The following is a 26,854-nucleotide window of genomic DNA, read 5'->3' as shown; positions in this document are numbered from 1 at the left end:
ACAAATGGTACATTTCACTGCCTACATTACCTTCCGCTTTTCGCGGCTTGTCTGTTCTACTTCCCCCTACCGAATGAAGCTCAATAGGCTGGCCCAAAAGAAGGCGGGGGAGTCGGGTTGAGGGGACCGGTCTGAGCCGGTCTCCGGCGCAGGCGCACTGCGGATAAACAGGAAGCGGGAGGTAGGGGCAGCTGCAGAGGAGATCCAGGAGCTTCGGGAGGAGGCAGCGGGAGTACGAGGATTATCGGAAGGGCAGCAGAAGCTAACTGAGAACGAGAAAAGGAGCCTTGGCCATCTGCCTCCAGGGAACGAGAGGTCGCAGCCTCGCTCTCTGCTTAGGCTTCCGGCTCCCCAGCTAAGGCTGAGGCTGCGGCTGACAAAGGGCTCGCGCTGGTGCCGCCGCCCTTCTCATCCGGGCATTAGGGTCCCTGCGGAGAGGGAGGGGGAAGGGCAGAGGGGGAGGGGAAAGAGCGGAGGGGCGCGCGCTTAAAGCCGAGGCCCTTTCTGGGGCTCTCCGGGCCGGCGGCCCTACGGACGGAGGCCGAGGAAGATCTGCAGAGGTGGCGGCGGCCGGGGGCAGGAGGATGGTGCAGAAGGAGAGCCAGGCGGCGCTGGAGGAGCGGGAGAGCGAGCTCAACTCCAACCCTGCCGCCTCCGCGGGCGCATCGTTGGAGCCGCAGGCAGCTCCAGCCCCTGGAGAAGACAACCCAGCCGGGGCCGGGGGAGCAGCGGTGGCCGGGGCGGCAGGAGGGGCTCGGAGGTTCCTCTGTGGCGTGGTGGAAGGTGAGCGTTGTGGCGCGGGCTGGGCAAGAGCGTCCTCACTCCCTCTCCACCCCAGTAGTAATACGTTCTTTCCTTTTTGCGGGGGCAGGGGGCTCTAAAAGGGGGTTATTCCCTTGGGTCTGAAATTTGACCCTGCTGAAATGAGGGAAGAGGCGAGAGGATGGGCAGGTCTTTTTTCGCGTTCTGAAACGGCGTCGAATTCCCTCCTGGCTATTAAGAAGCCTGACCCCACCCGCCTCGGGCTTGGAGCCAGGCATGCTCCAATGGAAGCGGTGTAAGGAGCCTAGTCTTAGGCTCTGAGTTTTACGTCTTTGTACCTTGGTATGTTGTTCTCTAGGGTGGTTTGTGTTCAAATGGAGAGAGGTGTGTAGTTTTGTTGTCCCCACCCTTTAGAAAAAAGACTACCCGTACAGGTGTGCTAGTTGTATTCCTGGAGTGAAGAGAAGCACTGTCGTCTTACAGTTTTACAAATTCCTTTTTGCTTAGAATTTTTGTTTGTTCTTGTGTTTTTTTGTTTGTACTTGTGTTTTTGTTTGTTTTTTTGCTGGCCAGTCCCGAACCCCCCACCCTTTGAAGATTGATTTGCAGCCTAGAAAATTGCCCTTTGCCAACCACTCTGCCTTGTCTCTGAGGGATGAAGCTTTGACTTTAATAGTATCTGAGATACGGAATTTTAGTGACTGCAGAAGAGGTGTAAAAGTTCCCTTCTCACTTCCCATTTCCATTTAAAAGGAATGATGGACTTTTTTGGTGGTTGGGGAAAATGACCAGAAGATTGTATCACAGTTCATGAATGTAATGAACAAATGTTCGGCTGTGCATTCTAAGCTAAGCATGAATCAGTTTCATTATTGCTCTTTCCTGGAGTACAGCATGTATTTGAACTTTCTGAAGTATTTTGGCTGACCCAGGGTTTCTTAGCTGTATACTTTATTAGTTCTCCCCTATATGTGGTGTGCATAGGAGTAACACTGTAGAAAATACTGGTCTTTATGGAAAAAACAGAAAGATGTGGAAAAGGAAAGAAGGATTTTCCTCTTGGTTGAGAGCTTTGGTACTCACGGAGTATTCATTTGAAAGATGGGTGGTGGTTATGCTATATTAGATAAAGTTTGATTGTAGGAGAGAACAGACTAATTGGCAGCTACCATAAGGAATGAAACGATTCAGCAAAGTTAACTGTCTTGCAGAATTTTCGGGAAAACAGAATGGAAAACTGCCTGTGTATTTGACTGGAGTCAGTGTTTATGAAAACATGATTGCTTTGTTTGATTTATCCATTGATGTATATATAGAGCTAGAATCTGTGCTTTGTTATGTAAGATCTTGGGGTGGAGGGTGGGAAAGGAGTGCTGGGGGATTAGAAATTTTAGAGCTAGACTAAAGTGAATCTAAGGAAACTTGCCTGTCCATTACACCTTCAGTAATTATGGAGAAAAGTTAGTTGTGGTTTAGATCAGTTGGTTTGTTTTTCAGAATAGTATTAAAAGGGAACTAGTTTACTTAGAATTATCTTATCTGTCATTTTTTCTCCTTCCAATTCCCTAGTATGTTTTCTTGGTGACTGAGCACCTGATATTTTTTTGGTGTTTGTTTTGCTTTTCTTTCCCTCAAAAACCTTTGTTGATTTTATTTATTTATTTATTTATTATTTTTGAGGTTAATTTGTGCTTTTATTTGCCAGTATAATTTAACTACAGTGGCCTGCAAACTTTTTTGATCTAAAAAGTACATTTTACATCACAATCCAACAAACGCACACACATATATAATATGTATACATATATAAAAGTGAAACAAAAGTTTTGCTAAAAACATCTACCCTGAGTGTTAATTCTTTTTTTTTTTTAAGACTTTTTTTTAAACCAAGTATGAACTGCACTGACACATCATAATCACCAAAGCCCCCAGTTCATTTTAGGTTCAGTTTAATGAAGTGAATAGTGTTGCACGTTCTATGGACAGACCTTTGTTGATTTTAACTCATGTGTAACAGCACTGCTTCCTCTTTGTGGTGCCAATTAACTAAAACCATGAACCTTACTCTGAAAGAGCAAAGTTAGGATTCCTGAAGATTAAAGTGTTAGTCACTTGAAAAAACAAATTTTTTTTCATGTTGAAGCAGCTCTAAAGGAAAGTTTAATGCCTACTACTTAAGAGAAAAATGATAATGCAGGGTGTTGTAGGAAAGCTATAAAGACTTGTGAAATTTACCTAATACTTTAAATCACCTGTAAGAGAGTAACCATTGAATTGTCCAGATTGAAAGTGCCACAGTTTCATGTATTAGTATGTAACGAATTTTTCTTTGGCCTGTCATTGTCTTTGTGGTGCAGAGTAACCATTCTATCTAGAGTGGAGCTTATTACTGTTCAGAAATTTTGGTTTTTGAGTTAGTTTCTTAAACTCTGTGTGTGTGTGTGTATGTAAGGAACATTATGTGTTCAAAACACAATTTGAACCATTTTTATGATACTCCTGGGAGGTTGTCCTTATCTCTTGCAGATGATTAGACTGAGGCAGGTGGAAAATAAAGGTTAGGCAAGCTGTAAGGTGTGATTAGCACAAGCCACAGCTCAAAATACCAGTTTGGTGCTTATACCACTACTTAAGTCATCATTCTGCAGTTCTGTTTCTTGCAGTGTGCATTACTATTGCTTTGCCCCCATCTAGGATACTCTGGAGTGAGTCACGTTCTTGAATTTTCAGTTGTTCATATACATTTGCTCTGGAATTGAGATTGCTTGAGAGTTTCCTGTTTGGGCCAGTTCCAATGTTGAATTTGTTGAGTGTAGTTTAAGGCATTTTTTGGGTCCCTTTTATAATTTTGGGAACCAAAAAAAAAAAAAGCCATCATAAAATTAGATGAATCAGATTCTTTTCTAATTCTGTCCCTGTTTTTTTCCCTACCTTACTTGTTTTCACCCCTTCCCCCTCTAAAAGTGGTTTAACTCCCCTTCTAGGTAGTAATTGTTATTATTAGCAGTTTGTGGTTACTTTGCTTCCCCTTTCCCCACTGTAAGATTGAGATAATCTTTTTAAAAGTTAGATTTAAATATATTTAGTCTTTTTTGGCAGTGAAAAGAGATGATGTTTAGTTATTTTTAGATGACTTTATCACATAAATAATGTGTTCATGGTAGAAAAATCAGAAAATTTACCTAAGCAAAAAGGGAATTAAAATCACTGTAAAATATCACCCCAAAATACCTTAATGTTTTACTAAACATCCTTCAGCTCTTTGTATATTGTACATATTTTTTACAAAGTGGTATTGTATGTATTGTAACCTGCTTTTCTCAGTAGATAGTTTATCACATTCTTATAATTTCATTCTTACTTTGGATCTAGGATTTTATGGAAGACCATGGGTTATGGAGCAGAGAAAAGAACTCTTTAGAAGGTAATTTTTTTATTATGTGACGGAGAGTCTTAATTAACATTTCCTTTTTTTTTTTTTTTTTTTAACATTTCCTTTTGTTTGAGGAAATACACTGAATAGGCCAGGTGCAGTTTGATGATTTCTCAGTTGCAGAAGTTACTTTACCTTGGTCTTTTTCCTCTTCTTCACCTAAGGCGGTGGTTCTCAAACTTTCCTGGGAAAGCTGGATAGGTTTTGGGCTCATCTGTCTTACTCAGAACTGTTGTATTTTTATTTAAGACTGTTTATAATATGTTGACATTCCTTATAATATTTAATTTTTTACAACTCCACTGGATTACAAAAAAGTTAAAAGCTACTGCCCCAGAATATTAGCTTTTTAAGAGACGGAGCTGCTCCAAGAAAAGGAAAAAAAGTGAGATTTACAGGTTATACATGTTGCCTGTTTATATACATGTAATTTTTTCTCCTCTTAAGGCTCCAGAAATGGGAATTAAATACATATCTGTATGCTCCAAAAGATGACTACAAACATAGGATGTTTTGGCGAGAGATGTATTCAGTGGAGGAAGCTGGTAATCTTTTTCTTTTTAATCCATAAATTCTGAGTACATGAAGAAAACAGCTAAATTTTAAATGTAGTTGTACAAGAATTAAGTATTCCACTTTCACTTTGTAGGTAGTTTTCTTTTATATGGTTACTCTGTGTGTTAGTGCATATTGAAAGAGTAACTCTAACAATGTGTAGCCATGGTGTGATTTACAGGTATGCCAGTCTGACTTCACCTGTTCTGTGGTCATAAATTGTGCTTTTTAACTTCTGCCAGTGGACTAAACAGTGGGCCATTAGACAAAGAGGTGCTGAAGCAGGGCTAGGCCTAGGGCAAGGCAAGTGAGGGGCCTGCCGGCAGTGCAAATTTTAAAGGACTCCAAAAATCAGTAATCAAGTTAAATAATACTTTATTATCCATTTTTTAAACCAGAACTAATGCAAAAAATCCACGAACAAAATACCAAAATTTTAAATAAAGATAGGGTTAGTACTACTGATCCTTTTGCTTCAGGCTCAAGTATGGCTTGGTCTTGACCACTTGATTTCTGTTACTGGTCCTGTCTTTATTTAAAATGAAGAAGGGCCTCACCTTAGTCTGGGCCTATACTGAAGTGAAAAGCCATCCTGAACTATCCTTGTTACATGTGTTCTTATGTCGAGTTAGTTACATAAAGTTCATAAATAAGAGAAGTAAATTAGACAAGTGGTGCTTTTCTTTGGGGACTTGAGTGAATGGGGGAACATTTTCATACCTTGAATTAAATGGTAGCTAACAAGATATCTGGTTACAGAGCCCAGTCAAGGCACTGAAGGCAGAAAGTTTTCTTAAAATATGAAGAGCAATTAAAACTCGATCTAGTGTTGTTGTTTACTACTCTATATAACTTAAGTGTCTTCAACTTGATTATTTTCTGGTGATGCTGGTAATGAAATTTAATATCAAAATATAGTCAAATGACTATTTTGAGATACCACTGAAAGTTATTTAAAGATATATCCTGTGGTATGGAATAGTCAATTTACTTAGGAATTATGGAATTATGACATTATGGAATGTCAATTTACTTAGGAAAATTGTCTTTCACATTTTAGAGACTTAAAACTGTGATGAATATTTTTCTTGTAGTTACAAAGATGTCAAGATTGTTAAGGCCATCACTTAACCCGGGTTCTTAAGAACACATTTTTTCTTTTTTTCCAAATTATAAAGTTGCCATATGTAGATGTATTTATTTAGGAATTCCAGTTGTACAGAGACAGCAAAAACAAAAGCATACCTCTGAAATACTATAGGAAATAAAAATGTTTTGTATTCAGTAAGAGAATTGATGCTTAATTCAGTATTTTTGAGAAATGGCAATGCTTTTATTGAGTTCAGGGTGACGTTAAATCTCATCAGGTTTGTGCCATTACGTATTGTCACATTGGACCTGACAATTTTGTAGAATTTAAGGGACTTTTTTTTTTCCTTGACTCATTGAAAATTGGAGAAAATAACCTTCAGTTTGAAGGTGAAGCCTCTTTTAGTTTTTGTGGTGCTTTCTTAAATCATGGACTCTATTCTTTAGAGCAACTTATGACTCTCATCTCTGCTGCACGGGAATATGAGATAGAGTTCATCTATGCTATCTCACCTGGATTGGATATTACCTTTTCTAACCCCAAGGAAGTATCTACATTGAAACGCAAACTGGACCAGGTAATTTCCTTACTTTTTCATTATTTTTCCCTGAATCAGTACATGAAACTAAAAGTTTTCTGAGTTGCTTTTATGATGTAAAAAGGAAACCAAATTCATAGTACTTCTTTGTTTCCGTACAAATTTTTTTACTTTAACTTTTTTGATAAGAGGAATATTTTCTAAAGTGAGTCAAAAGAGCTTTACTGGAGGTACCATTGCGTCTCAAACTTAAGTTTGCATAAGAACTGCCTTAAAACAGTGCTTAGAAGTGATGCTTAAAAGGGTTCTTATGGGCTCCATTCCCAGAGATTCTTAATATAGACTTGAGGTGGAGACTTACCTCAGATTCCAGGAAATTCTGAGTGGTCCAGAGTCACATTTCCAGAAACTCTGTTGGGTGCCTGACTGAATTTCTGAGTGAGGTTATAGAAATAGGGGTTCACTCAGTTATATGGACAAGAGATGTAATTCAGTTTGGACATGGTTGGCTAGTTTCCCAAAATGAGAAGAAAAACTAGGTAAACGTGTAAGCTGTTGGTGAACCTGATTGGAGTCTAAATTCTACTTAACATAAAAGCTGCACATGTTTTTTGGTAAAGTAAGTGTGCTGATTTTTAAAATATATATATGTTTCTTTTTTCTTTTTTTTTGGCCATGTGGTATGCGGGATCTTAGTTCCGTACCAGGGATCGAACCCACACCCCCTGCATTGGAAGTGCGGAGTCTTCACCACTGGACCGCTAGGGATGTCCCCTATATATGTTTCTTTAAGCAAAAGTTTATATTGGATTTCCCTGGCGGTCCAATGGTGACAACTCTGTGCTTCCAATGCACGGGGTGCAGGTTCGATCCCTGGTCAGGGAACTAAGAAATTCCGCATGCCACGCAGTGTGGCCTTTAAAAATATATATATATATATATATATATATATATATATATATATATATATAATTGGTGGCATTAAAATGGCTGGTAAAAAATTTAAAGTAGTTTGGGAGGTTCCTGGCGGTCCAGGGATTAGGACTTGGTGCTTTCATTGCTGGGGCCAGGTTCAGTCTCTTTTCGGGGAACTAAGATCCCACAAGCCGTGTGGTACGGCCAAAAAAAAAAAAAATTTAAAGTAGTTAAATTTCTGTGAATAAGCTTTTAAAAGGTTATTTACCTATTTGATCATATTGTACTATGTTGGTCTTTCTGATTGATGGCCTAGATTTATGTGCAAATGTGCAAAGAAATTAATTAGCATCAGTGTATCTTGATTAGAACAGGTGACTTGGGTTTGTCATGTCTTAGAGTTTATTTATTGTTCACGGGTTTTTTTTTTTTTTCTGTTTGGTTTTCTATAGTTGGCAGTGAAGGAGGTAGAAGGATAAGCTGCATTATAGAAGCTTTGTTAGACATACTGGCATATTGCATTCAAACCCAAATGAAAAAATGGGTCCCAAAACTGTCTAGCTGTTTAACATAGAAAATATAAAGGCAGTGGCTTGGCATTGAACATTCTACTAAGGAAAATATTTGACTTTTAAGTATAACTATTAAGTATATACTTTAATATTTGAAATCCTGTGTTTTTTACTCTGTAAGATGAGCTGGTAAAGCATCTTATTTTTTTTTTTTTCTTTTCCTAGGTTTCTCAGTTTGGATGCAGGTCATTTGCCTTGCTTTTTGATGATATTGACCATAATATGTGTGCAGCTGACAAAGAGGTATTCAGTTCTTTTGCCCATGCCCAGGTCTCCATCACAAATGAAATTTATCAGTACCTAGGAGAGCCAGAAACTTTCCTCTTCTGTCCCACAGGTATTGTATATAATAGCTTTATATTTAACTAGTCTTCTTGAAATATATAACTTTCAAAAGACCATGTATGGGCTTTATTGTGTTGTCCCCTCTCCCTTTGGTATATAAAGGTAGGAATTCTTTTTCTAGAAGATATTTCTGCACATCTTAATTTGGAGAGATTTTAGGAATTAATAAATGACAACTGAATAGGCAAAAGATTTTATGTTTTTTTTTGGTACTAGAAGTATATGAACATTACATGTTCAGGATTAGAGGAGGGGATAGTATTATAAAAATGAAAGCTAGAAAAAATCAAAATTACATTGCTTTTAACTTAGTCACTTCTCATATCCTCCTACTTGTTCCTTTTTTCTGCCCTTGCATATCTGTATCCCTTTTCATTCCTCCCACTCCCATCTGGGCTCTTAACTTCCAGTAGTCAGCATAGAAAGCTTAATAATTTTTTCTCCCTTTTTCTTTTTTTCCCCCTCTCATCTCTCCCTGGTTCCTTCCATTGAAAATGTTTTTTCTCTTTTTTTGCCTCTCAAAATTCAGCCTATAAGAAAACTTCCCTAGTTTTGACTTCTTGTTCAGGAAGAGTTAAAAAAGTTCTAAGAAATTTTAGACTGATTTATTTAACTGTGTATATGTCTGTCTTAAGAGTATTGTGAGCCATGAACCTTATCTCAGTGGTCTGATACTATGTGAATACTCAGTGTTTAATAAGATCATACTTGGTAATTACTTAATTCACTGCAAATTATAATCAATTGTAGTTGAGTACTAATAGCCAGGAGCCTAATATTGCATTCTTTCTATTATGATATTATGAATCCAGTCTATTTGGCCTCTTATTGTAACTGAGAAATGTAGGCAATTCAGAATTATGTAGAAAATGCTAAAAATTCTAATTATTTCTTTAGTAAACTTGTATTTCTGGTGACCATAGGACCATAAGGATTGATCTGTCCTAATACTAGAGGAAGAATATCAGATTTTATGATTTGATTCTTTTTTTTTTTTTAAGTTGAGTCATAAATGAACTACCCACTTGAGTTTACTTCTTTTGGGACGTAACATGGAGGCCTTTTATCATTTGGATGAAAATAATTTAGAATTGGTAGACATTTTTATCCCTATTCAAAAACTCATGACCATTTCACTCCTGACTGTTTTACTGATTAATTTTTCCCCCTACATTCAGAATATTGTGGCACTTTCTGTTATCCAAATGTGTCTCAGTCTCCTTACTTAAGGACTGTGGGTGAAAAGCTCCTACCTGGAATTGAGGTGCTGTGGACAGGTAAGTCTTAAAAGATTTAGACAGTAAAACTTTTAATTAACTAGGACCTTGGGAGTTGGTTGTTCTGGTTAATTGGATACTTTTATTTATTTTTAAAGTTTATTTTTATTTTTTATTTTTGGCTATGTTGGGTCTTGGTTGCTGCACGCGGGCTTTCTCTAATTGCGGCAAGGGGGGGGGCTGCACTTTGTTGCAGTGTGCGGGCTTCTCACGGTGGTTTCTGTTGTTGCGGAGCACAGGCTCTAGGTGCGTGGGCTTCAGTAGTTGTGGCTCTCGGGCTCTAGAGCGCAGGCTCAGTAGTTGTGGCGCATGGGCTTAGTTGCTCTGCGGCATGTGGGATCTTCCCGGATCAGGGCTCAAACCTGCTTTGTCAGGTGAATTCTCAACCACTGCGCCACCAGGGAAGCCCCTAATTGGATACTTTTAAAAAGCTGAGCCTTGGGCTTCCCTGGTGGCGCAGTGGTTGAGAGTCCGCCTGCCGATGCAGGGGACACGGGTTCGTGCCCCAGTCCGGGAAGATCCCACATGCCCCGGAGCGGCTGGGCCCGTGAGCCATGGCCGCTGAGCCTGCTCATCCGGAGCCTGTGCTCCGCAACAGGAGAGGCCACAACAGTGAGAGGCCCACGTACCGCAAAAAAAAAAAAAAAAAAGACTCTCATACATGGTTCTTCAAAATATACTGCATATAATTATTTTCCTTTGTTATATTTCATAACAATTTTTCTTTTTAAAATAACACAGCAATATGTCCTTTTACTCAGCTTTATTCCCCTTGCCCTACATTTCCTCAGGTCAGATTCTCAGAAATAGAATTAGTGGTTAAAAGGTAGGAATATTTAAGGTTTGGGTAACTTTCTGCAAAGTGATACATCAGTAAGAAAGAAATTTCCATGTTAACCATTTTTTACCATTATAATATATCCTCAATTAGACAAAGTCTAATTAACCTAAACCCTGGGAGGATTTCTGCCCTTAATTCTTAGAATGAAAGCTAATACAGCTCATCGATTACTAACTGTCAATCCAGCATTACAGCTTTCATTTTATAAAATACAGCATTCTCCTAGTGCTGAGACCAATACCTGTTAGCCCAGATCCCTACAGATCTATTGTTTACCAGTAACTGATACTCAGACTCACTGAAAAATCCTCAAAGATTTTTTTTTTAACATCTGTATTGGAGTATAATTGCTTTACAATGGTGTGTTAGTTTCTGCTTTATAAAACCTCAAAGATATTTTTAATACTAAGTGAAGAATGTGTACTTTGTAAAAGAAAGAGAATTAAAACAAAATGTTCTGGTTAAGACTCAGCTTTTTTTGTTGTTGTTTTTGTTTAAAAGATTAAAAAATCTTTTTGTTGTTGTTTTTGTTTTAAAAAAATTTCCTCTGAGGATTTATTTATTTATTTAATTTATTAATTTATTAAAACATCTTTATTGGAGTATAATTGTTTTACAATGGTGTGTTAGTTTCTGCTTTATAACAAAGTGAATCAGCTATATGTATACATATATCCCCATATCTCTTCCCTCTCCCTCCCTCCCACCCTCCCTACCCACCCCTCTAGGTGGTCACAAAGCACCGAGGTGATCTCCCCTGTGCTATGCGGCTGCTTCCCGCTAGCTATCTATTTTACGTTTGGTAGTGTATATATGTCCATGCCACTGTCTTGTGTGAGAGTCTTTTAATAAATGGTGGTCATTATTTCTAGGTCCCAAAGTTGTTTCTAAAGAAATTCCAGTAGAGTCCATTGAAGAGGTTTCTAAGATTATTAAGAGAGCTCCAGTAATCTGGGATAACATTCATGCTAATGATTATGATCAGAAGAGACTATTTCTGGGCCCATACAAAGGAAGATCTACAGAACTGATCCCGCGGTTAAAAGGAGTCTTGACTAATCCAAATTGTGAATTTGAAGCCAACTATGTTGCTATCCATACCCTTGCCACCTGGTACAAGTCAAACATGAATGGAGTGAGGAAAGATGTAGTGATGAGTAAGTAGATGACTTAATTCTTGACTTTGGGAGGAGAGTTGGGATTAAGTAGAACCATTGGCAAGTATGCATTCTTTTGTCATCAAGATTTAAGAGGATTTTTTTAAGGTGTTGTTTAGTCCTGTGAATGAGTTGTATATGATAGAAAAAGGGCTGCTTGGACTGCCTTTGCGCAAGTTACTTAATAACTTCTTGGCCTCAGTTCTTTGTTTTTAAAATGTGTCTTAGCCTTTCAAGTCTGAGTAACTAGACAAGGTAGTCTTTTAGTGTTCCTGTTATCCCTTGAATAATTCTGATTGAATTTGTGTTTTCAGGTGATTTTATTAAATGGTGTATTTTAGATGGCTAAATATTCTCTGAGTTACTTAATATATAATTTAAGTTCAGCTTACATTTATGAGATATTTTCTCATTTTAGACATTGGCTTACTGATTTTTATTTATGAAAAATTCCTAATTGAGTTCCAAGTAGGAGAATGCTGACTAGTTGTTTATTCACTAACATTTAAACACCTATTTATCAGACACTAAGGGTGCAAAGACTAAAATAGTCCCTACTTTGAAAGAATTTAGTCTGGTGTTAGATAAAGCAGATAGGCAACTGTACTATAGAATGATAAGTGCTGAGATAATTATCTGCAGAGTGCTAGGGGGAACACAGGAGGCAGTGATAACTTCTGCTAAGCGAAAGTGCTGGTAAATGATTTCATAGAGGAGGAGTTACTTACACTGGGTCGAAGTATGAGTAAAGTCTGCAGGGCATTAAAGGGTTGGTGGGCTAGAGATGAAAATACTAGACTCTGAAAATTTCAAGTTACGTGAATTTTGGCCCATTGGGGGGTATTGAAATGTCACATTATGGTGCTTAGTGGTATGTAGTTGAAAGTTGTGTTCTGTTTCTCAGTTCTGTACCCCTACTTCCAGTTCTGTTTATTGAATTAATGCTTCCCTTCAAGACTCAGTCATTGTCACCCCCTCTCCCCAGTAAAAAACACAGAGTTAGGGATATAATCTCAATCCTCTCTGTATACATGGCTGTTAGTATCTACCTCTTTTAAGGCAGAGCATGAAGCATGTTAACGACTAGTGGACATTAGCCAGACTGGCCTGTGTGCAGGGAAATAAGAAGGAAAGCTAAGAATAGTGGGATTTGAATACCAAGCCAAAGAGAGTTCAGACTTAATTTTTTCTACCGCTATCCTGGTTCTTTTATATGCTTATTATCTGTGCTCATACGTGGGCTCTCTATCAATTTTCTCTTCTCCCCTCAATGCATTTATTAATGTGCCCATTATTTTTTCATAATTATTTGCCTTTTTAAGTTATAAACCCCTGAAGGGTAGGGAATCTTCTTTATGGGAAGTATAGTGCCTTTAACCTTGCATTCCCAATAATTGATAATAAGTGGACATTTATGACTGCCTTGTCCAGTGATTCTAAAGTTAATGTTTAATATTTCAATTGGAATTTTACATTTAGCAATGCATTTAGATGACTATTCTGGGTGAAGTGGTTCAGTGAAGGGTCTTGGTTGTGTTTGCATATTATGCTTAAGGTTTGTTCTTGTTCCAGTTCTTTGCTTCTCTGGGTTTACTGTAACAATTAGTGTTTTGTAATGAAAACTGTTTTTGTGCTCTTTCTCTCTTTTTTGCAGCTGATAGTGAAGACAGTACTGTGTCGATCCAGATAAAGTTAGAAAATGAAGGCAGTGATGAAGATATAGAAACTGATGTACTCTATAGTCCACAGATGGCTCTAAAGTTAGCTTTAACAGAATGGTTGCAGGAGTTTGGCGTACCTCATCAGTACAGCAGTGAGTTTGGCCTTTCTTTGTAAGGGGGTTGGATCACATTGTTTGCGACATAAAGTAAAGGACATTTGTAATGTGTCTTCTCATAGGCCTGCCAAGCAAAATGAAATTTAGGAATCTAGAGGATAAGGTTTTTTTAATTTTACTTTTGGTCTTAAATAGCTTTTATTTTGATGGAATGCTAATTTGTTTTTTAATATATATATATAAATTTATTTTATTTATTTATTTTTGGCTGTGTTGGGTTTCTGTTGCTGCGCGTGGGCTTCCTCTAGTTGTGGTGAGCGGGGGCTACTCTTCGTTGCAGTGCGCGGGCTTCTCATTGCGGTGGCTTCTCTTGTTGCGGAGCACGGGCTCTAGGCGCGTGGGCTTCAGTAGTTGTGGCACGCGGGCTCAGTAGTTGTGGCTCACGGGCTCTAGAGCGCAGGCTCAGTAGTTGTGGTGCACGGGCTTTAGCTGCTCCGCAGCATGTGGGATCTTCCCGGACCAGGGATCGGACCCGTGTCCCCTGCATTGGCAGGCGGATTCTCAACCACTGCGCCATTAGGGAAGCCTGCTAATTTGTTTTTAAAATATCTTTTTTTGAAGTAGTTTTTAAATACAGAGCTTCAAAAGAGAAGAAAGTAATAGGTGTTGGCATGTTTATGATCTGTGTTTCCCCTCCTCTCTTCCCTTCCCCACCTCCCAGTGGTTTAGAGAAATTGTACTTTCTTGGGGCTCAAATTATTTGGAATCTCAAATTGAGGCTCTTAGTTAGAGATATGGTAAGAAGAAAACATTTCTCTAGATCTAATTTGTTCTGTTTCTAATTCTGATTATCTCTGGCAATTTGTTTTTATAGGTAGGCAAGTTGCACACAGTGGGGCTAAAGCAAATGTAGTAGATGGGACTCCTCTAGTTGCAGCACCCTCTTTAAATGCCACAACTGTAGTTACAACCGTTTACCAGGAGCCCATTATGAGCCAGGGAGCAGCCTTGAGTGGTGAGCCTACAGCTCTGACCAAGGAAGAAGAAAAGAAACAGCCAGATGAGGAACCCATGGACATGGTAGTGGAAAAACAGGAAGAGACAGACCACAAGAATGACAATCAAATACTAACTGAAATTGTTGAAGCTAAAATGGCAGAGGAATTGAAACCAATGGACACTGATAAAGAGAGCATAGCTGAATCAAAATCTCCAGAGATGTCTATGCAGGAAGATTGCATTAGTGATATTGCCCCGATGCAGACTGATGAACAGACAAACAAGGAGCAGTTTGTGCCTGGTCCAAATGAGAAGCCTTTGTACACTGCAGAACCAGTAACTCTGGAGGATTTGCAGTTACTTGCTGACCTATTCTACCTTCCTTATGAGCATGGACCCAAAGGAGCGCAGATGTTACGGGAGTTCCAGTGGCTTCGAGCAAATAGCAGTGTTGTCAGTGTCAATTGTAAAGGAAAAGACTCTGAAAAAGTGAGTATGCTTAATTTACCTGTTTCTCTGGCCTGGATGGTCCCCATGCTGTTGATACAGGGGAGGTCTTAAATGAGAATTGACCACATCTTAGAATGTGTTCTGTAAAGTAGGTACGGACTCTGCTGAATCTGATATATACAGTTTCTTAGTTTGACCTTATAGTAGCTAAGAATGAAGGAAAGTCAAAATTGATTATATTAGGAATATTTGTCAGTTTGGGGAGACAAACTTTTATTGTTTGTCTTTAAAAGTTTAAGCCCATTGATTCTTTAATGTTTAGTATAAATTTGCAGGTACCTGATAACATAAACAGCTTAGTTTATAAACTGTGTTTTAGATTGTTGTTAAACTTTCAATTTTTTGAGTGTTTTTATTGATCCTCAATAGATTGAAGAATGGCGGTCGCGGGCAGCCAAGTTTGAAGAGATGTGCGGACTAGTGATGGGCATGTTCACTCGGCTCTCCAATTGTGCCAACAGGACAATCCTTTATGACATGTACTCCTATGTTTGGGATATCAAGAGTATAATGTCTATGGTGAAGTCTTTTGTACAGTGGTTAGGTAGGTATTCCAGGAGTAATCTCTTCTCCTCAGATACATTGTCCCTTAAAAAAAAAAAGACATTATCCCACAGGGAGAAAAACATATAGGGAGTTTAAATTCTTTGCCTAGATTTCAAAGGTGTACCCATTGTTACAGACTTGAGGTGCAAGCCTCAGTAAATATACCGAGCACGTTGATTTTTCTCCCTTGGGCTAATTCAGCATAAATATCTTGAAAATGTGTTAGAAAGTACTGACTTTAACTTGCTCTGACTGAATGCTTCCTGGATGGAACCATGTATACCACTTTTACCTGATTTGGAGATGAGACACTATGAATTGTGACTCTGTAAGCTCTCTGCTGCTTGCTGTGTCTTGATGACATCAATGCTGTGTTTAACAGAACAATTGCCGAAATGACCTAAGGGGGCCTGGAAAGAGGAAGCCATCCTCCCAGCCCTGTGCGCATGCGAGCTTTAGTGGTAGGCTATTCTGGTGCTACTTGGTATTATTTCACAGAGCTTTTTCTTTATGTCTCTACCAAGTAATTGGTTTTAGCAGGGGATAAAAATTGCAATGCCCTGAAAACTCTGCTTCATTAAATGGACTTCTCTTTGGAAAACAGTGATTTTTTTTTTTATTTTTTATTTTTTTTAATTTTCAAACTTGGTAAAAAGCACCAGCATGGCCAAGTTTCTCCAGGGATCTCATTTCATTTCCAGGTTTTCAATCCAGCTATAAGGAATATCTAATGGACTTATGCATAGCACACAGCAGGCAGCAAGGCTAACTGACATGTCATAGTTTTCATAGTAGTCACAAATACTATGATGGGTTACATACTCTTGGCTGTGAAATAGAAGTGTGAAACACGGTGAGCTTAGAGTAACTCAGGAGTAGTAGCAAAGAGATTTCTCACTTTCTGCATATATACTTTTGGACTCTTAAATATAAAAAGAAATTTTTCCTGTGATACAACTAATTAGCAGCTAAAAATAGAGTCTCTCATTGTTAATTTGAAAGTAGAGGGAATTCCCTGACTGTCCAGTGGTTAGGATTCCACGCTTCCATTGCAGGGGGCATGGGCTCGATCTCTAGTCCGGCACTACCCGCAAGCCATGAGGCACGGCCAAAAATAAAAAATGAATAAATGAATTGGGGAAAAAGAAAATAGAGAATTTTGGGTTCCTGTATATGTAGCACAACAGGTAAAAGAGAATTTTGACCTCCTCTTGTTAAAAGGCTCCAAGATACCTCTTTTCTATGATACACGTCTGCCCTTAGGCTTAGGAAAAACCTCTGTATTGATTGTTGGATGATGGCATTTGCCTTCCAGGCTTTTGGCCAAGAGGATAAAATTAACCCTTATAGGGATTGAAGTTCTTAAGTTTCGAACCTGTAATCCGGATTATTAAGTTTGAGAAAGTGTTGCTTAAAACATTTGATACTCAGCTTTTAATTCAAGAATTACTAAAGATTCTTGATTATATACAGTATTGCTGCTTTTTCCTCTCAGCCTTTACCTCTGTACTGTGCAGTTATGGGGGCAGCTTTCCCAGATTGTATATAGCTGTTGTACAGTCTCAAGGTCAGAGCATCTTAGAAGCTTTAAATAATCATCTAGGCATCCACATAGCTTTACAACAGCTCACGACAAAGAGAGTATTTTCATGGTTCTACAGTAATTTCAGGGAGTTACTGATTAGTACCCTTTCTTTTCCTCTAGTTTCCAGTCCAGCTGGCATTCAGTCCTTTAAAGAATGTGGCTATGCAGTACTTTTGATTACTAACGACTTCTATTATCTTCTTCCCCATTGTGTACAGATGGGAGAATCCTCAGCACAAGTTCTACTACTATTGGATGGACAGCGGCAGATGTTCACAGCGCGTCATGATTAATTAGTTTAACTTAAAAGGTTCTGTGAGGTAGCTCAGGTAGATTTAAGGGCAGTAGGCATGAACTGAAGTCACGTTTGCGCAGCGACTGAGGCATTAACCATGTTTTCATTTATACAGCTCTTCGTACATGCAGCTTTTTATTGTAATAGTTGGAAGTGCTAGTTATGTTGTAGTCTCAAAGTGGGGGGTAGGGGAAATTGGCTCATCTTAAAGTTTGAGACGTGTAGTTTTTTCCTGCAGTGTAAGTTTACACTGAGCTATGGAATGGGGCAGGTTCTCTTCATAGCCTAAATTTTGACCCCCTATTTCATATTTATTTTACAAATATTACATTATATATATATATTTTTAAGTACCCCTACCCCTGAAAAATGACAACCCTGGATATAATCTCTTAATGGGCCTGAATTGTCAACAAAAAAATTGGTTTGCTTTGGGACTGTCTGACTAGCACACTGTGTATTGTACTGATGAGACTGTTAACTTGAACAGGAGGTAGAATGCTGTCTTCAATTGGAAAAGAACTATATTGCGCTGCTTTATCTTGTCAGAAGACTAGGCAGGTGATTTTGATTTGGCCTCCAAATTATCTTTTAATTATCTTATTAGCTTCCTTTATTGCCTATGGAAGGCAATTATAATTTGCTTTTAATTATCTCTTATTATTAGCTTCCTTTATTGCCTGTGGAGTTGGTTAAGTGGTGACCTTAAATGCTGACTTTTGGGCCTCAAAGCTTGCCACTCCATGTGTGAGCTAAGTGCACTGCAAAGATGATAGTGGTTGATCAGAGGAGCCAGATACTGTCATACTTTCAAGGAAAGTATGTTTTAGCTGTGGACAAATTAGGAGCATCAATTGGCTCTCCTTAGTTCTCAGAATCTGTCAGACTGATACTGTTACTAGCCAAGTCTGAATTTGGATTGTCCTTGTCAGAAAAAAAAGAAAAAGTACTCATTGTGTTTCATTGTCAACTTACTGAATAATTTCTTTTACTTATTCTGCTGACCTTAGTTTTCTGACAAGATTAACCCCTTTTCCCCCCTTTTTCCCTTCCCTGTACCCTTCCTCAAAATGTAAAATGTGACTTCAGACAAGTTTAATTCCTTCATGGGCTGTGATAATAAAATGTCTCATCAATCTCACTTCACTTAACTTTAAAGTTACTGTAATTTTGCTACAGAGCAAGCAGCTGCCTTGATTTTTACAGCTGTACCTAGGGAATATATAAGTGTGACCCAGACAAACTTGACACTTTTTCCTTCCAATAATTTAAGAAAGGGTAGAACTCTTTCGCTAGAAGAATGATTATTCATTGATCAGAGGAAGGAACATCAGTATTGAAATTCCATTACAAATTAAAAAAAATTATTATCACAGCCTTGTCCTGAAACCCTGGATTATTGTTAGAGAGCTGTTTCCACAAAGTGTTTGTTAGTTTGTTGGACGTTTGAGACCCCAGGAAATCCCCTTTCTCGTAACGTTCTCCGCTTGGATCTGATCTCAACAGGGTGTCGTAGTCATTCTTCAGCACAGTTCTTAATTGGAGACCAAGAACCCTGGGCCTTTAGAGGTGGTCTAGCAGGAGAGTTCCAGGTATCAATATGAATTCACAACTGAATTGACGTTTTCTTTGTCTTATGAGAAACCTTATGTTGCGCATCAGATGGCTGGAAGGATTGGTCTGCCGAAGGCTTTCTAGTCCCAAATTCAATTAGTTACATAGCTGGATTTTAAATCAAATTTTCCTCCTCTTTCGCAGTAATTTCTGAAGGAGATGCTGCCAATTCCCCCCCGCGCCTGCGAAGCGCAGCGGCTCTAGGTATACACTTCACATTGTTTCTTTGCAGGTCGCACAGCATTTTAATCTGCGCCCGCAATGCACAATGCGCGCATGCTTGTCTGCCAGTGGAAACTCCATGAGCAAAAAGGATGAATGATTATGCAAATGAACAGTGAAAGGGCTTTTGGATATTTTCCCAATTATTTTATAAGTAATACTTGAAAGAACAGTCCAGGAATGAAAATTTGAACAAAATATGAAGTTTATTTGGTTTTGGAATTTGTTCATGGACTTTCAGGTGCTCTACTTTTCTCCCCCCAACAGGTGCTCTGCTGCGCACAGCAAACTGAAGCGCATTGCTTTGGGGATAAAGCGTCTCCTGGACAGATAACCCTCTTCAGACCAAACCTCTCCTCCTGACAGTCTGTTCTGCCATCTTTTAGTGAGAGATGGTCTATATAAGATTGGTTTAAAAGATAGATTTGTCATAATTGGAATAGAATTTTTTTTACTGTATATTTAAATCCCCAGTAGTATGTCACTAAAGCTATGTAACTCAGTTTGGGTAATTTCTATTCAGAAGCACTCCCCTCCCCCAGCAAAGAGGTGTTTTTATTAGTAAAGCATAGCACACCCCTCTTCTTTAGGTCTGCCTGCAGTAGCCAGTTAATGTTAAGTTGGTAATCTGCAGTGCACACTCATTAAAAGTAAATATCTTCCCAACACTGATCATCTCCCTTTTTTTTCTTCCCACAGCGTTTGCTGCCAATTGATGGGGCAAATGACCTCTTTTTTCAACCACCCCCACTGACTCCGACCTCCAAAGTTTATACTATCAGACCATACTTTCCTAAAGATGAGGTAATCATCTACCTGTCAACTTGGTGTATGGTTATGGTGAACACTTAATCCTTTCCTTTGAACTCCCTGGTTAAAAGAATCAGTTTTGTGTCTTAAAACTTTAGATGGAGAAAGTTTAACTAAAACATTGAACATGGGATGTTTAAAGAAGAGCTGAAGGAGTTTAGACTCAACATCTCATGTCAGTTCTTTAAAAAAAACAAAAAACAGATGAAATGTATTCACAGTTGGAATTACTGAACGATGTCTGAATGATCAGTTGTTCTCAGCTGATTCTCTCCTATATATTTTCTGCAGTTTTCAGTTGTGAAGTGCTTACAGGCTGCTTGATAATCAGCTATAGAAATAAAAAGCAAGCCTGCTTAAAGACAATAACATGTTTTAAACATTTGGGATGTATAGAAAACTGAGAGAGACTCAGCCTCATAGTTTGCTGGATTTTGAATCTACTACTTACTGTCTAAAACTATCCCCTGCAAAGCAATTCTCACTGTTTACTATAACCATGCTGTTTTCTACTAGCTTTACAAATATGACTCAATAAATCTCTATTTAACAAAGCAGAGGTGATATTTATGACAAGCCAAACGTTTTGTTACTCCCTCTTCTAGAAGTCCATTCTGACTTATGAGTCATATTGTTAAATTCTGTTGCCATTTTTCTTGATGTGTTGCTTAACTAGATTATATTTTCAGGCTTCCGTGTACAAGATTTGCAGAGAAATGTATGACGATGGAGTCGGTTTACCTTTTCAAAGTCAGCCTGACCTTATTGGAGACAAGTATGTGATGAAGTATTCTGATTTGTTGGATTTGGGAGTAGACATTTCATAGCCAGGTTTATCAGGTTGAGGGGAGGTGCTGACTGGAAATAGAGTTTTTTAGAAGTCCTACTTTAGTTGTAATAAAATCTGAGCATTAATATGTGTATATTTTCAGTTTGTATTTACATCGAATGTAGTTTCCACGCATTGTCATTCGAGTATATTGGGCCTTACATCACTGAATTCTAATGTTTTGTGTTAGTAACTTAACTCACTCTGGTCTCTTTTCTTGTGAGCAGGTTAGTAGGAGGGCTGCTTTCCCTCAGCCTGGATTACTGTTTTGTCCTAGAAGATGAAGATGGCATATGTGGTTATGCCCTGGGCACTGTAGATGTGACCCCCTTCATTAAAAAATGTAAAATTTCCTGGATTCCCTTCATGCAGGAGAAGTATACCAAACCAAATGGTGACAAAGAACTCTCTGAGGCTGAGGTAATACACAGATTTAGAATTATACAATGGTAGTTTTTTAGAAAATAAAATACTTATTAAAAAAGCAAGCAGATATATCTTAAAATCCCAGTGCTTACTAAATTTCTTACAGAGAAGAATTCTTAGGGCTTATTCTTATTAGCATGGTATTTTCCACTGTTCTCTACGGTTTTTGATTTGGAAGCGTTGTTGTAATACTTTCTCAAGTAAAAGCACAACATAGACAATTAAAGAACCTTCTTTCTCCCTCCCTTTCTGTTTTGAAGCACCAAACTTAAGGATGTTATGGTCTCTTCTTTGGGTACTCAGGGCAAGTTTAGGTAATTAAAAATCTCTCATTTGTGTGCTAATGAAGCTAACTTACTTTCTCAATAATGCATTTCTCATGGTAATTAAAAACTAATAGGAATGAACTTTAAAAATAGTTTCTTCTTGAGGATAATTTTTATTTTCAATGAATACTTTTAGAGAATATACTTGGACTCGTATTTGTGACATTGTCTCTATGTAATAGGAGGCTGGGTTGGAGTAGGCTCCCTTACTTGGGATTTCATCGACATGACTGCAGCATGCTAGTGATTGAGCTGTTGATGTGTTGTTTTTCCATATGTGACAGTTCTCAGCATAGGAACCTATGAAGAAAAACCAGTGTGTCTCTTATAAACTTTTTTGTAAAAATTGTGGTAAAGCATACATAACATAAAATTTACTGTTTTAACCATATTTTTTTAGTGTACAGTTCAGTAGTGTTAAATACATTCACGTTTTTGTGCAATACAAACTTTTAAAAAATTGTTTTATTTTGAATTATTTATTTTTTACTTAGAATAATTTTAGATGTACAGAAGTTACAAAGATAATACAGAGTTCCAGTATACCCTTCACCCATTTTCTACATTTGTCCTAAGTCTGAGAAACCAACTTTGGTACATTGCTATAAACTCCTCACCTTACTTACCAGTTTTTCCACTAATGTCCTTTATCTGTTCCAGGATCCAATCCAGTATACCACATTACATTTAAACAAACTTTTAAAAAAATAAAAACGCTTCAGCTAGAATTATAAGCTAATTAATTCTGCATGTGGTAATTTTATAATTACCAGAAGAGTTATTGAATATTGCTTTCCTTTTCCTGTTACTGAGTTCTGTAGTTGGGATATATGGATTCATAATGAGTAGCTACTGAAAGTCAAGAGATTCTTCCTAAATTTTACAGAAAATTATGTTGAGTTTCCATGAAGAGCAGGAAGTGTTGCCAGAAACTTTCCTTGCCAACTTCCCTTCTCTGATAAAGATGGATATTCACAAAAAAGTAACTGATCCAAGTGTAGCCAAAAGCATGATGGCTTGCCTCCTGTCTTCACTGAAGGCTAATGGTGAGTACATATTTGTAGAGTTGCTGGTATTTGGGTTATGTGGGGACAGGACTCTATTTTAGGATAAAAAGAAAGAAGTGAATTTACATTCCCTTCTCCACCATTTATGGTTTTGCTTCTGAATTATTAGTGCTGCAAGAATTGGATGTGTATTAATCATTGAAAAATACTGCTCTTTTACACTATGCATGCTTATTTTTGAGCCCCAATTAAATGAGAAGTGTACGTTTATTTTGCTAGGAAACTTATAAATGATAGTTGAAAATTAAACGAACCTCGGGAAGACTTCATTTAGGAATGCAGAGTTGCTGATGTTTTTTGAGTTTGTTACTTAAACCTTCAAAAATACTTTGCTGTACCTTAGTGGTATGAAAACTTTTTCTGTAAAGGGCCAGATATTGAGTATTCTAGGCTTTAAAAAGGCAACATACAGTGTTCCATTGCATGTTTTTTGTTTGTTTGTTTTGCGGTACGTGGGCCTCTCACTGTTGTGGCCTCTCCCGTTGCGGAGCACAGGCTCCGGACGCACAGGCTCAGTGGCCATGGCTCACGGGCCTAGCCGCTCCGCGGCATGTGGGATCTTCCCGGACCGGGGCACGAACCCGTGTCCCCTGCATCGGCAGGCAGACTCTCAACCACTGCGCCACCAGGGAAGCCTTGCATGTTCTTTTTTTAAACAACCTTTTAAAGTTGTAAAAAAAACAAAAACAACTTTTTAGCCTTTGGCAATACAAAAATGGGCAGCTTGTTGAGCACTAATTAGAGGGTTCTTGATGTGTGAGGATGCACTTTTGTTGCATCTTTATATCATTTAATTCAGTGGTGTCCCCTTTGTGGGATAATTTAAACAGCTCTGTTTGATGAAAGTATAATTCTCACTGTTGTGCTTGGAACTGAATCATGCAGGTGTATGAGGCATGTCTTTAACATATAAAACACATTCTGGTTGTATTGGCTTGCGACATAGGCTGGAATAGTCTCTGCCCTGTGGGTCCCTCAAAGATACTTTACATAAATATATTATAACATTCAACAGAGGTATCCTTTGCCTTGAGGTTTCTTACAACCTCTGTGCCAAAAGATTTTCTTTCTGGGGAAGAGTGTTACCATGCAAAAAAAAAATTTTTGAAGTATATTTGACAATTAAGAATTGTATATATTTAAGGTGTACAATTTGATGACTTGAAATACATTGTGAAATAATCACCGTATTAAAGCTAGTTAACATATCCATCACTTTAAGGTAGTTATCACTGCAGTATTGATGAATATAAATATTGACTTTTGATATAAATTTTAAAAAGTATGAAATTTAGAGGCTGGTATAGATAAGCCAGTACTATGATCTTTTTGAAATATATTAGAGATTAATTACAATTCATATTCATAATTCTACGAAATAAGTGACATTTATATTTTGATTTTTTTTTTTCCCCCCTAGGCTCTCGAGGGGCTTTCTGTGAAGTGAGACCTGATGATAAAAGAATTTTGGAATTTTACAGCAAGTTAGGCTGTTTTGAAATTGCAAAAATGGAAGGATTTCCAAAGGATGTGGTTATACTTGGTCGGAGCCTGTGACGTTTGTTGGCACTATGAACTGTTGGGAAGTCTCTTCACTTCACCTGGTGGGTGGTGGTTGGGGTCTTCATACAGCTCAGCCTCTGGAGCGGCAACAGATCGGCTAATTCAGATTGGAAACAAAGAGGACTATGTAAAACTCACTCATCATGCTTAGAGACTACTCGCTGGTTGGAAAAAGATAGTATTGCTGTAAATCCTGTATGAAAGATGTGGGCCTCCTTATTGGGTCTTGTGTTAGGTGCTGAGACCTCTTACGTGGGCTTATAGGGAGGGGGTCTTCAATAAATGTAGTCAGCACTGTTTTCTGCATCCAGTGTGGTTGCATTTCTTACCTAAGAGTAATCAAAATCATTTGTCATCCTCCTTGGCTTATTAAATGAAATGTACCTCATTCTTTGGGGACATGGCAAAGATGAGAAAGATTTGGTTTCAGAGGCTTCAGGGTGGAGAGTCTGAGTGGGATGGTTATGGCATAGTTTAAGCTGAATAAATGATTTCAATTTGGGCGGTTTTTCTGCTTTTTGTAAAGCCTTGGCCAGTTGTCTCGTGACCATTATTGGTTCAGGCATATTGTGCTTTGTAGGGACAAATGTGCAGTTGTTTGTGGCAAAAGCCTAAAAGTGACAAACTTGTAAATTATTTTGTATATAAACTAAACTAGCTGTAACCTGACTATCCTTTGTGTTTACTGTTTTTGTAATTTTCCTTTTGAAAATGAAAGGGTGTGATTCAAGATGGCACTTTGAATATGTAAATCAGTGGAAAGTGTATTTTCTTTACTTTTGTCTTTGTTTTTTTAGAAGTTTTATTATTTTCGAAGTGCCTCCCACCTAGGGCTAGGCCATGACCACTTTGGGTACCAGAGTCTAACTTCATGGGACTCAGTCTGTTGCAAAGTGCCGTCACTTCTGGAAATTAACCTCAATTCAGGTCAGCATGTGAAATGTTAGTTTTGACTTCTGGCAAGTAGGGTTCAGGGACTGATTGATCCCATTTGCGCACAGGTCAGTTGTCCTTTAATTTCAAGACCTGTTACTACTGGTTTTATTAAATCAGAGTCTTTAGTTCTTGCATGTTTATATCAAATTTAAAAGAATGAGCACACTTTAACCAATGACTTACGGTTACCCTTTTCTCTTTCCTTTAACCACAGGTTCTGAAAGCTTTCAAGTATTTTAATTTAGATTTGGTGTGTTTAAGGGTTCTGAGCATGAGGCTAGCAGGTAATCTCTGCAGGATTCATTTTTTTAATCATGGCTGGCTGGCTTCTCCATAGATGGTTAACAGTATTTTGTTATCTTGCTTCCCTGCAGTTTTGTATCAGCAGTTTAACTTTGAGCTGAGAGCGGGGAGGGTCAAGGAGAAGGAAATTTAAAACATATTTTCTTTCATAGATTTCCATCAGTGTGGGCTTTGAAAAGAGAGTCTTGTAAAGCATTGTACTTAGTGACTTTCAACCAAAGCCTGTGAGTGTGAATGGGTGAGATGAACAAAGGAGGCCTCTTCACATTCAGGGTTAGAAACCTGCAATTGACAGCAGGATATGTAAGGTATGTTGGACGAGGGGAACCAAGTTTGCGTTTTCAAGGGCTGAGATGAAGGGAAGATCGCTACAAGATACTGTTTAAAACGGTTTAATGTCATTTGGTTTTTAAGTACATTTTGTACACTAGTGGACAGTTCTAGCATTTTATCTGGAGGATTCATTCCATGGTCGTCATCCTGTGGAATCAGGAGTTTTAGCAAGTTTGCTGCAGCTTTATCTTGGCTTTTAATAAGTTTGGCTGGTGTTCTGGTCACAGAGCTAACTATGAAACATGTCCACGCCGCTAGGATTGTTCAGTGCTATGCTATCTATCTTCTGTTGTTACGACTATTTATTATGGTTAGGTGGTATTCCATTGATTGTTTAGATCACAGCTCAGTTCCTGTAGAAAACGAACTGTAAAACCATCTGAAGACCATACAAGAGGCAAAATAAAACTTGAAGTGAATGTGTGTGGTCGTGTACTGTGTAAACCTCCTTCCTGTTTCTGCCTCTTACGTTTTCTCCTGCCCTTGCATTCCCGAGCAAGTGTTCCTCCTTTCCACAGCTGTTCCAAGTTAGGGACTGGATCTTGAAGGCAGTTCTCTCCCACTTCCATCTCCACTAAAAGATTGCTTTCCATATTTTCTTCAAGGCAAAACAAAAGACTGGCTTTGGCTAAGCCACCCTCTTGCCACAATTATAACCTGGGGGTAAATTAGGGCAGCTAGTTTGAGTGAGTTCCTGCCACCTAATAGAATAAGGAACACAGTTGCCTGATAATTTGGTCAGAAGGTGAAAGTTGGGGGCGTAGCCCAAATTATGAGGCGGGAGTCTAAGAAAGATGTTCCTGGACTAGCCAGCCTCTGTCAGGATAAGCAATTAGTCCCACGCTTGAGCTAACGTCCTGTGCTAGCAAGCACCAGCATCCAGCCAGCATCTGAAGTTCAGTGAAGATACGCCACCATCTGGATAGTGAGCTGAAGGGTTGTTAAGAGCAGGGAGTACATCCAGGAGAGGATGGAGTGGTGGGGATACAAAGTACCCGGAGCTGAAAGTCTTCCTTCAGGCTCCTCGGTTCCCTTGAAGGGAAGGCAAATCTGAGCGTATTCGCTTTTATAGGAAAAACGCTGCACTGTATCTCGCCTTTGCTGGGGGAATTGGAAAGGTTTCCATTCTCAGATACTTCTTTGACGAAAGCTTACCCTGGATTGGGAGAGGGGACACTAGACAGAGTGCAGAACTAGAGAAAATGGAGGCAGGAACCGCCCTCAGAAA

At 38.6% G+C, this 26,854-nt stretch overlaps 1 protein-coding gene across 1 annotated transcript; it reads left to right on the top strand.

Moving 5' to 3' along the window:
• Window positions 1-26,045, top strand: OGA (O-GlcNAcase). The gene is made up of 16 exons (XM_027112366.1): window positions 1-783; window positions 4,135-4,186; window positions 4,643-4,740; window positions 6,287-6,417; window positions 8,031-8,202; window positions 9,389-9,487; window positions 11,201-11,485; window positions 13,140-13,298; window positions 14,137-14,750; window positions 15,141-15,315; window positions 18,704-18,789; window positions 19,733-19,837; window positions 20,533-20,618; window positions 20,900-21,092; window positions 22,311-22,470; window positions 23,912-26,045. The coding sequence occupies exons 1-16, from the start codon at window positions 585-587 to the stop codon at window positions 24,046-24,048; spliced, it is 2,751 nt and encodes a 916-aa protein (XP_026968167.1). The 5' UTR covers window positions 1-584; the 3' UTR covers window positions 24,049-26,045.
• Window positions 26,046-26,854: the final 809 nt, after the last annotated feature.

This window comes from Aethalodelphis obliquidens, unplaced genomic scaffold (assembly GCF_003676395.1).
Source record: "Aethalodelphis obliquidens isolate GAN/ISIS:26980383/991018 unplaced genomic scaffold, ASM367639v1 scaffold11, whole genome shotgun sequence".
In the NCBI taxonomy this organism is placed as follows: domain Eukaryota; kingdom Metazoa; phylum Chordata; class Mammalia; order Artiodactyla; family Delphinidae; genus Aethalodelphis; species Aethalodelphis obliquidens.
The sequence above is the reverse complement of the archived record's forward strand: the minus strand, read 5'-3'. Positions and strand labels throughout refer to the sequence as shown.